General features: G+C 42.1%; 1 protein-coding gene across 3 annotated transcripts; it reads right to left on the bottom strand.

Annotated features, from left to right (window-relative positions):
- Nucleotides 1-260: 260 nt before the first annotated feature.
- Nucleotides 261-10,507, bottom strand: Hemk2 (HemK methyltransferase 2, ETF1 glutamine and histone H4 lysine). 3 transcript variants are annotated; one of them, XM_034515241.2, is made up of 6 exons: nt 10,341-10,507; nt 8,545-8,631; nt 7,788-7,878; nt 4,899-4,982; nt 2,150-2,291; nt 261-1,195 (listed from the first exon to the last, which is right to left on the bottom strand). In XM_034515241.2, exons 1-6 carry the CDS (start codon nt 10,472-10,474, stop codon nt 1,089-1,091), a joined length of 645 nt encoding a protein of 214 aa, XP_034371132.1. In that variant the 5' UTR covers nt 10,475-10,507; the 3' UTR covers nt 261-1,088. The 3 variants fall into 3 exon arrangements, with proteins under 3 accessions (XP_034371132.1, XP_034371131.1, XP_076799225.1); XM_034515240.2 differs by lacking the exon at nt 2,150-2,291; XM_076943110.1 differs by lacking the exons at nt 261-1,195; nt 2,150-2,291 and adding an exon at nt 2,298-3,722.
- Between the last annotated feature and the right edge of the window lie 205 nt (nt 10,508-10,712).

The following is a 10,712-nucleotide window of genomic DNA, read 5'->3' as shown; positions in this document are numbered from 1 at the left end:
TTGTTATATCCACACAGCAATGCACTGCTTTGGCTGGCTTTTCAAAATAGCATATATGGGATGAAATTCAGCTGCAGCTTCTTAGCACTTAGTTGTAACTAGTCACCAAAAAACCTCTGGTTCAGGATCTACACACTGACATGTTTCATGGCTATATGTTCAGTGGAATGGATAGACTGAGATTTTATTTTTTATATAAGATTTATTTATTCAATTATTTTATGTATATGAGTACACTGTAGCTGTTTTCAGACACACCAGAAAAGGGCATTGGACCCCATTACAGATGGCTGTGAGCCACCATGTGGTCGCTGGGAATTGAACTCAGAACCTTTAGAAGAGTAGTCAGTGCTCTTAACCACTGAGCCATCTCTCTAGTCCTAGACTGAGATTTTTACCAGTGTTCTTTCTGGTAGACATTTAGGGTAATAATATTGCTTTGCTATTATAGCTAAGGCTAAATCAAACTTCATATATAAATATATACAATATAAGTTATAAATATACGTATTTACTTGCAGTTGTATAGAAAAACTCATATGCTTGATTCTCTGAAAACAAAATGACTCAGCTTTCTGTCTTTTCTTTTTGCTGGGTTTAGTTTGTTATTGTGTATGGGTATTTTGCCTGTATTATGCATGTATACCGTGTATGTGCCTGGTACCCTTGGAGGTTAGAACAGGGCATGATCCCTTGTGAACTACCATGTAGGTGCTGAGAACTGAACCCCAATCCTCTGTACTAGTGTTCAGTGTCTCAGCCTCTGAGCCATCTATCCAGCTCTCACATTTTTCTTTTCATTTTGGTTTGGTTTTGGTTTTCAGGGCAGATTTCTCTGTGTAGCCCTGACTGTCCTGGAAATGCAGATCAGCTGGCCTTGAACTCAGATATCCTCCTACCTCTGTCTCCTGAATGCTAGAATTAGAAGCCTGCGCCACCACCTCCTGGCTCCATTTTTTCTTTTTTCTTTTTTTTTTTTTTTGACAAATTTCTGATAAAATTTCTTGGCCAGGGAATGGCATCATTCTGAAGCCTTCTGCGTGTTCACCTGCAGGCAGCTCTTGTTTACGTCCGTGGCTCTCGGGACACTAGGACTTGCTGAACCTGAGAACTGACAGGGTTTCTTGGCCAGCTTGCCGGCAAAGTGCTGTGGTTCCTTGCAGACCTCTTGTCTTCATTGTTTTAAAAATTTCTTCTAAAATGAAAAAATAAAATCAAAATTCAATTAAATCATTTGGTAATATGCATGATCACTGAGCAATTTAGTAGGACGATAAACACATTAAATTCCTCTGATTAAACAGTGTAAACCAGGCAAATGTTTGTTAACTCAAGCTTGGACCTCAGAGAGGTGGGACACAGCTTTACGATGGTCTGAGGATTCTGACAGACTTAAGGGCCCAGTTTGTAGTGCTATCCCACTTCCAACTACACAGAATCATTATTTAACCTTGTTTTTATAACAAGCGATCACGTTTGAGCTGGTTGGTGCCAACATTTACCATATATTCTTTATGGGAAAGGTCAATGAAAATTTGGACAAACTGAATCCTGACAGTGCCTAGAGTCTAAATGAATTCACTTCTCTTGAAAATGAAACCAGAGGCCGGAGAGATGAGTCAGTGGGTAAGAGCACTTCTGGCTCTTTCAGAGGACCTGGGTTTATATCCCATTACCCACATGATACCTCACAGCCATCTCTAACTACAGTTACAAGGACCCAATGCTTTCTTCTGTCCTTCTTAGGCTCCTGCACACAGCAGGGTGGGGTTGGGGAAGTAATCACGGCTCTCCATCCAGCTATGAATCCTGGGAACTCCAACAGTGGCCGGCCTGCTCTTTCTATTATTACTGTTGGAATTTAAGACCTGCTCCATGAGCTGGAACCCATGTGGAGGGTGAAGTTTGAGGAGTCAGGGTTTATATCTGAATAGTAGTTATGAATGAGTGAAACCGCTCTGTCCCACAGAGACAACAGGCTTTAAAACATGAACATTTTACCTCTTAAAAGTGTTCTCCCTTTTTCAACACACTGTCAGTGATTAAACTGCTCAACAGCCCAGGCTACTTTATAAGTTAGTCTTCAACTTTTGTTGTCAGCAAGTGAATGGTTAACAAGAAGCTTTATTATTATCATCGTTATTATTACCTGGATTGTTTTCTTTTATGGTAACTAAGTAGAACAGCCCTCTTGGGGAGAGAAGTTCTGAAGCCAAGGGGAAGAACCTGTCCATGACTTCCCGGCCGTTTCTGCCACCAGCCCAAGCTGCTTCTATTCCGTGACTTCCTACCTGCCAGCAATCAGAGACATTTGACTCAGGTTTCACTGAGATTACACTCTTTTTGACAAACATCACCAAACAAATACATATTTTCAAAGACTGTACCTTGGCTTCTGAACATCATTCTGCCAAACTCCTGAAGTCCTTATGCTATGAGAGGGCATATAATTACCCGACAAATGAAACAGCGTGCTGGGCTGCTGGATACATCTGCAACCCCTATACCTAAGACCAGAGTGAGAAGACTGATTCTGATTTCAAGGCCAACCTGAACTACATGGTGAGACCCTGTCTCAAACACTCAAGGGACAGGATGCAATTGAGTCAGAGCTCATCTGGCATTTGTGGGGTCCTGGGTTCAATTGCTATTACAGGAATATTCTGAAGAAATCAATGAACATTAAGATCCATGTGGACACGACTGTTTTCCGATTTTTGCAGTGGCCTTTACCTATATTTGACTTTAGTTTTATATACAATCATGTTTTTAAATTTTTAGTCAATATTTCATATATTCCCTGATTTAAAATAATTCCTTTACAATCAAATTACGAGTTTTACAGAGCAAAAAAGTACCTATACCTACTTACAAGGGCGGGGCGGGGTTTTTCAGGTTTGCTTGTCTGTCCCTCCCCTATGTTCAACAACTTTGTTTTCAACCAGGTTTCACATTCTTCCTTTTGTTTTTTGTGCCTGCGATGTCATGTGTAGCATGCATGTATGTGTGTGTGAGTGGGTGTGTGCAGGTCAGATGCAGTCCTTGCCTTGCACCTTGTGAGAGATGAGGTGTCTCCTGCCCACTACTGTATATACCATGCCAGCTGTCCTGTGGGCTTCCTGTGATGCCTCAGGTTTGCTGGGGTTACATGGGATCAGAGGATACCAGCTTCGGTCCTCACGTTCATGAGTATCTCATCCTCTAACCCATCTTCCCAGCCCTGTCAATCAACATCTCAAGGGAGTCTCATTTCCTCTGGAGTAGCTTGAATTCATTCCTTATGTTGGTACAGTACCTTACAGAAGAAGTATATCTTATTTAGCTGGTGCTTAACATTTGCTATGTCTGTTTTTTTAAATCTAATTCAGACTATGCCCATACCTGTCATCCACTCAGTATGGTCCGTCACAATCACATTAGGAGATCATTAATTCCACTTTTGCAACAGAATTCCGGAGACCTCCCATTCCTGATCCCCTCTGCTTTAACTCTGGGCGAGCTGCTCCTGTTTGGTGCTCTCAGCCTTACTCCATCCTTTTGTAGGAGCTGGTCTGGCTGTTTCAGCAGGTGTGGTGCTTTGGGTCAGTCCCTATATCAGCCCTCTGCTCGCTGCTCCAGCAATGTAGTAGGGCTTCCTGCGATGATAAGATTCCAGGCTATTGGGCCCCATGTATCTGCTTATAACTGAGATGACTTCAGGAATGCCTGGCACGAGCCCAACCCTGAGGCCAGAGAAGAGAGGATTCCATTTCTGAAGGAGTCAGGCATGTGTCAGTGTCCGTCTGTTTGCTCCCTGGCCAACTAATGGACCCATCCTTGGTTCCTTAGGGACCACAGGTACAATCCACAGCCCTGGATTTCATGTCTCTGAATGTGATAGTGAATATAGACAGATTTTTAAAGCTTCAATTTGTATAGTTTTTTGGATGTCATCTCTAAGTCTTATTTTTAACCACTGTTAAAAGGTTAAACTGGTCGTTTATTCTGGCTCCTCAGTTCATCTGAGCACAACAGCGAGCACAGTCATAAGAGACAAATGGGTGTCTTCATCTTGGAGTGGAGGTGAACATAGTATTTACCAGCTTTGCCGGAGAATAATCGCCAAAGAATACAACAGGCACAATTAAAGAGAAGCTAGTGTTCACTTGTCATTAAACGATGTTCCTTTACCTTCTGGGGCACACTGGCTTATCGCCTCACTACGGAGATTCTTAGTTATTTATTTACTTTTCTTTTTTTTAAATTTATTTTTTACTGGATATTTTATTTACATTTCAGATGCCATCCCCTTTCCCCATTTCCCCTCCCTAGAAAACCCCTATCCCATCCCCCCCTCCTTCTTTTACTATGGAGATTCTTTTTTTTTGTTTTTTTTCGAGACAGGGTTTCTCTGTGTAGTCCTGGCTGTCCTGGACTCACTCTGTAGACCAGGCTGGCCCCGAACTCTCAGAAATCCACTTGCCTTTGCCTCCCAAGTGCTGGGATTAAAGGCTTGCACCACCACTGCCTGGCTACTATGGAGATTCTTAAATACATGTATTTCTCCTGTTTCCCTATGAAAGATCAGGATTGGTCCCACACTTTTAATTTCTGATCATTTGAAGGGATGAAACCCAAGACTTTGAGAAGGAAATTATTAGTGAATAATTGTAGTTGACTACAAGTATTTTTAAAATGTGCTTTACAGGTTTAGGCCTGTTTAACCACCATGGCCTGATCTAGGTGAGAGTTCTGACTAGGCAGGTCATGCTTTGTGCTTGCAGCAGTATTTTTTCCCTTCTGCATCACTCAGAGCATCTGTGACTGACAGCCTCTGTACAGTTAGAGGAGTGCGAAGTCAGAGGAAGTTCATTTGTCTCATGAAACAGCTAGAAACTAAGTTCTGCTGTGGGTCTTACCTCTTCAGGCGGAGTCACTACATAGGGGGGGTTAAACACCAACAGGTCTACTTTCCCCTTCAATCTGGGCAGCAAGCCGTGGACCTGAGGGCAGCAACAATGTAGTTTAAGCTGGATCCTGATTTAAGTAATAAGTAAGTCTTTAAGGTTACTTTCATGTCAGGAGGGGAAGGACTTACAGATGGAAATACTTCAGTTTTCTTAGTGCATGCAGATGCAGTTTATATGAATATAAGCTAAAAATGAGTACTGTCTAGGTGAGAGCGAACAGATGCTGACTGTGGCTTCTACTCAGCAGCAGACACACTTCTGCTCTAGGCTCACTTTTAGAAGATGGTGTGAGGACAAGTGAGCTCTGATTGTGTGAAATGTGGTCCCTGTAGATCTGTGAAGAGCTTTACAGTTATGTCTGCTAACTTACACAACATAACTAAGAAATGGTGTGTGTGAGCGTATGCGTGCTTGTGCATGTACATGTATGGAGGTTAGAGGACAATCTTGATGTTTTTTGTCTCCCACTGGCCTGGAAGTTTACTGCGGGGCTAGGCCAGCCTGCCAGAGAGACTGCAGGAATCCACCTGTCTCTGGGACTACAAACAACCATGCCACTGTGTCTGGCTTTTCATATTCATTCCTGGAATCTCTCATAGGTCCTTGTAAAACAGACTCTGTACCTAGCTATCTAGCTCCCAAGGGAAATATTTTGTAAGATGACATAGACTGTATCTGAATGACAGAAAACACCAAGAATGGACTGTGGTTTTGCTTCTTCAGTTACTTGTAAGTGTTTTGACAGACAAGATCAAATGTCAGAGAAGGAAGCACTGAACTCAGTGGTCAGAGAGTATAAATGACCAGTGTTTGGCTTATGAAGATCTTTCAACTGGGTACAGGTTTCTATGGAACAAGGGGGGGGGGGAAAGAAATCACAATTGTATGTGTGTGTGTTAAAACTATGAATAAAATCACTTCATTTCCATTCACACCATCCAAGCACTTGACACATATTGGACAGGGTTATGAACACTGACTATACATTACCAAGTGATATCTCAGAATTTCCCCATCTAGATTTCTATAATCAATCCCATTTTAATTATCCTAATATGCCAGTTAACTTATAATTCAAAGAGAACTCCTAAGACCTATTTTTGAGGATATGCTTTCAGAAGTAATTTCTTTCTTCTTTAATTAAAAAAAAAAAAAAGATTTAGTAATTTATTTTAAGTATATGAGGACTCTGGCTGCCTGAATGCCTGCAGGCCAGAAGACAGTATCAGGTTCCATTACACATGGTTGTGAGCCACCATGTGGTTGTAAGGAATTGAGCTCAGGACTCTGGAAGAACAGCCACAGTCTTAACTGCTGAGCCATCTCTCCAGCCCCCTTTCTGCTCCTTTAAAAAAGGAAACAATAATTATTCTTTGAAGTAGTTTGGATGTAAATTTGCATGCATGCGGGCTAGTGCAAGCTTTGAAACTATTTTCAGTTCCATAAAGAAATTAAGTTTCTTAAAAGAACTCTGAAATATAATTTCCCAAAAATTCTGGATAAGAAAACTAGAGATTTCTTTGTAACTCACAGTGCTCTGTCCTATCCAGCTACCCAGTAATAACTGCTGCCTGGATTTTGCAAAAAAGGAAAAAGGACAAAATATTAAAACAGACATGCTAACATGAAGAAAGTTAAATAAAACGTAACTGAGGCCTGACCGTCCAGTACAGGCATCTCTAGCCAGGCCTAGGCGGTTCCCCGCCTTAACATCTCCAAGAATTGAAAAATAAGCGAAAGGCTCTGGTAATGTTCACTGCATGCCGCAAAATACTCGGACTTCATTCCCAGTAGGAACACTGTGGAGGGCCCTTAGAACTGTCTGACTTTCTTACATGAAGCCTAGCAACAGGGAGAACAGACATTCTACCCATAGATGACAGAGAAACAGGACAATGGTGAGAAGACAAAGGAGGGCTGTCAGTTTCTTCACAGAGCACACACCTGAATAGACCTTAGTACCACACAGCTCAGAGTAGCTGACACCAGTGAGTTTTTAAAAGGTAAAACGTGCTTGGTATGTTTTGAGGATACAGGGAACATGTAATATGTATCTTAAAAGACTGTATTGTTATCTCCTCTCATTCTCAACTCAAGCCTGGTAGGATCTATGTGAGGTGGGGTTGGAGGACTATGACCCAGGTCAAAGTCACTCTTCAAATGCCCGTCTCCGGGACACAGGACCCACGTGCCTCCAAACAATTCTCATTCCAAGAATACTGTGGAGACACTTCTTTTCATGGGCAGTTGCAAATAAATAAGACACAGAGATGCAAACATCTTGTTACTCTGAGGGTGTCTGACTGCAGGAGGGACACTGGAGAGAAACTCAGAGCTAAGAAAAAAATGTGTGATGTCATCTGAGTTCCTGTGCTAGCTGTACGAAATGCTTTTTAGGGTTAAGCCAGTATGAACTGGATTCAGAGTCGAATGTGGTCATGTTTATGGTCAACCTATAACTCCAGCATTTACCTAATACCAAATGGTCAGGGTTGAAAGCATACACTATACAGACTGAGCAGGTTCTACTTAGGAACACACGCTGCTCGAGCATGCATGTTGGGTATATGGGAGGATTTGGAGGAAGGAAAGGGAAGGGAGAAATTATGTAATTATAATCTTAAAAATAAAAGAAAAAAAATTTAGTTAAAAACAAACAAAAATGAGAGTTCAAAGTCATCTGTGGCTGCATAGCAAGTTTGAGGCTAGCCTGGGCTACATGACACTTTGTCTCATACAAACAAAACAAAACTTAATTTCTAAAGCTTATTCCCACTAAAACCAATTGACTGTCAATGAAGCACAATCAATTACTACTGAAGGAGGATCAACGCTCACCAAATCTGTAATTACTGGCTGAATGAGAACTCTGTTACAGCGTGCCGTTTCCAAGGTACACGCGGCTGCTTCAGGGTTGATATCAGTGCACCTAAAAACACAGAGGAGAAAAAAGATCAGGGGGTGTATAGAAGTGGGTTGTGTACCAGCAGATTCCTGCTAGAGTAAATCTAGGAATGCTTTGTTAATTCTAACATGGTGTAGGAAAAAAAAAAATTGGAATGATCTCATAACAGCAAAGACAAAGAGAACAAAAGCTTGTTATACTGATGACACTGCTAAAACATCTGTTTACACTCATGCGAAGGAGCTTATCTCAGCATGGCTCCAACAGCCAGCAAACGAGAACCGAATGAGATCACTGATAGGAAACCGCTACACAAAATACACAGGAGCTAACGAGCTGAAAGAAATTCATTTGTTCTGTGTATGGCAAAATCTTCTAATGACTATTCCCCCTGGCTTTTGTATTCCCGAGATCTCTGCAAGGGCATTCAACTTTGCATCTATTTTATAACAGTCAAGCTGTTTACGAGAGAACGATTCACAGTAGAGATAACAAAGTTGTGTTGTTTCTAAAATCACACAGCGTGAAGGAGTGAACTGGAGATTATAACGAGGACAAGCATAATCTGTGACCTGAGGCCTTACCGGAACACTATCAGAGACATAGTGTCTGTTTAAAACATTTCACTTGAGCTGCTGCAGTCAGTCATAGGGACCCAGGAGGAGGGGTGGATGAAGATCACATACTCACATGTACAAGGCCTGAGGACCTATCATGGAGGCCAGGAATGCAGACACCACACCAGATCCTGCTCCTACTTCAAGGCATATTTCCACCCTAACAACGAAAACAAGAATATCTAGTTCCTTCTTATGAAGATACTCTTCATGGAAGACAACTCTCATGCCATATAATGTATTTCTCCAGCACCATCACTCACTTGCAAATACATGGGAATGTAAGGAAATTTACCATTCCTGGCAACCACTGGATGCTTACTATTGCATTACTGCTTAGCTCAAACCCGCTAATAGTTTAAGTGTATAAGCCGAAGTACTTAAATAAAGCCAGCAGCATATCCTAGGGTTTGGTAAAAGCCCGCCATCTACCTAGATACATGAGGAACAAAGACCTCTTTCTACTTGAGAACTGTGTGGGGCAAGTACTTCAGTGTCTGATCTTAGAATGACAATAATCTTAGCTTTCTAAACGTAACAATCTATGATTTTCCAATAAATGTATTTCCTTGATCACTGTCCATGCGTCAAAAACACAACTTAATTTCCACCACTGACTGTCCTGATGACATTTACAAGATTTTTCTCGCACTTAACTTTTCAAACAACTATGCAAGGAGTTACAGTAGTTTTACCTTTAGAATCAGCCACATAATGTATGTGACCCACATATGACCCACAAGCCACTAGTGGGCCATAGTAAAGTTTGTGAATCTTACCAGGTATTTTCTTTTTGGAAGTAACCATTACAGTAAGGCTCTTAAATAATTAGAATCCCAGCCTTTGTGACAAGGTCAGCTCTATTACTGACCTTGTTACAAAGGTCATACTCTGCAATGCAATTTGTACTTGTAAATCTTTGAGCTATCCTGAGCATTCAAGTTACAGTCCAATGCTCCAGGAGATATTCCCACCATCTATGAAGAAAGACTGGTTTTAAGAGCATTTTATAGGTGGGGGAAAAATGTGACAACATAAATAAGCATGATGGCTATTTCGTTTTGGAGAAATCCGGTTGGAATTCTGATCATTAAGTTAATAACCCAAATTCTTTCAGCAAAATGTTTTATTAGGTTTATTTTGTGTGTGCATGGGCAGAACCGTCCTCATTGTGACTGAACCTCTAAGAACAACCTGTAGTAGTTTCTGAGGCTAGAACTCAGGTCTGAAGGCTTGACAGCAAGCGCCTTAATCAGACTAGTGAAAATCCTACTACCGGATGCATGTAACTATTTAAATCTTCCCTAATAGTTCTAACGACATGCAACTAAAATTCTAACAGTTCAATTAAGAAAAAGTAAAAGAAAAAGAAAAAGAAAAAGAAAATCCGCTTTCTCAGTTGCAGTAACACTTTAAGCCCTCAGATGGTTAATGGCTGTTCCTTAAATAGGTTGAGTGGGTTTAATAGTTCACTACTCCATGTGTTCTTCTGTTGCCCGAGGATGTTATTCATACACTAAGTCGTTCAAATAACCCTACGCGAGCTTTATTCACTAAAAAAATTAAAATTGAAATAGAAAAGCAGCAAAGTTTTGGAACATCTTGTTTCAGGTCGATAAACTCCGGCTGTTACTCAGCGGCACGTTTACATTCTTCAGATTAACAGCTGAAAGGCAGGGCAGGGTGATCGTGAACCCGAAGACCTGAGAGAGGATCAACCCAGCACGGGAAAAACTCCTCCTTTACCCTGCTCTGCTGTCAATCACCAGAAAGGCTCCGACCCCTCACTTCCGGAGGAGGGCGGTAAGTTCCGGCTTCCGCCCCCAGGACACCCCGCTCTCTCCCGCTGAGGCGCGCCCCTCCTCGCACCCTGCTAGCTCGACCGCTGCCGCCTCGAGCGCGTCCAGTAGCAGGAATGTGTCCTCTGCTGGCTCGTACACGTCTCTGAAGGCTCCGCGACCCACGTGCCCGTACAACGGCGTGGGGACACTCGGCGCCGCCATCTTTCCCGTCCGCTTCCTGTGGGCGGGCGTTGAGTACGCACGCGGCGGACTTGCTGCGCATGCGCCTTTGCCAGTGGGGTGGGGTTTGGGGTGAAATGCTTGTGGGACTTTTAAGCAACCGCTAACATCCATTTTAAAACTTACAAACATTTTATGTTTACTTTTATCGGCTACTCTACTACTGAGCACCGTCGGTTATTTTGTACTAAGGTGACTGCTTTATTCTAATGACATTTGG

The sequence above is a fragment of the Arvicanthis niloticus genome, chromosome 12, assembly GCF_011762505.2.
Source record: "Arvicanthis niloticus isolate mArvNil1 chromosome 12, mArvNil1.pat.X, whole genome shotgun sequence".
In the NCBI taxonomy this organism is placed as follows: domain Eukaryota; kingdom Metazoa; phylum Chordata; class Mammalia; order Rodentia; family Muridae; genus Arvicanthis; species Arvicanthis niloticus.
The sequence above is the reverse complement of the archived record's forward strand: the minus strand, read 5'-3'. Positions and strand labels throughout refer to the sequence as shown.

What these genes read in the sequence shown, in the direction of transcription:
- Hemk2 (XM_034515241.2), bottom strand. Translation starts at nt 10,474, where the DNA reads ATGGCGGCGCCGAGTGTCCCCACGCCGTTGTACGGGCACGTGGGTCGC. An exon ending in GGTCCTCAGGCCTTGTACAT is followed by an intron (nt 7,879 to 8,544) that starts GTGAGTATGTGA and finishes CTGTGTTTTTAG; the next exon opens with GTGCACTGATATCAACCCTG. An exon ending in AGCCAGTAATTACAGATTTG is followed by an intron (nt 4,983 to 7,787) that starts GTGAGCGTTGAT and finishes TGCTGCCCTCAG; the next exon opens with GTCCACGGCTTGCTGCCCAG.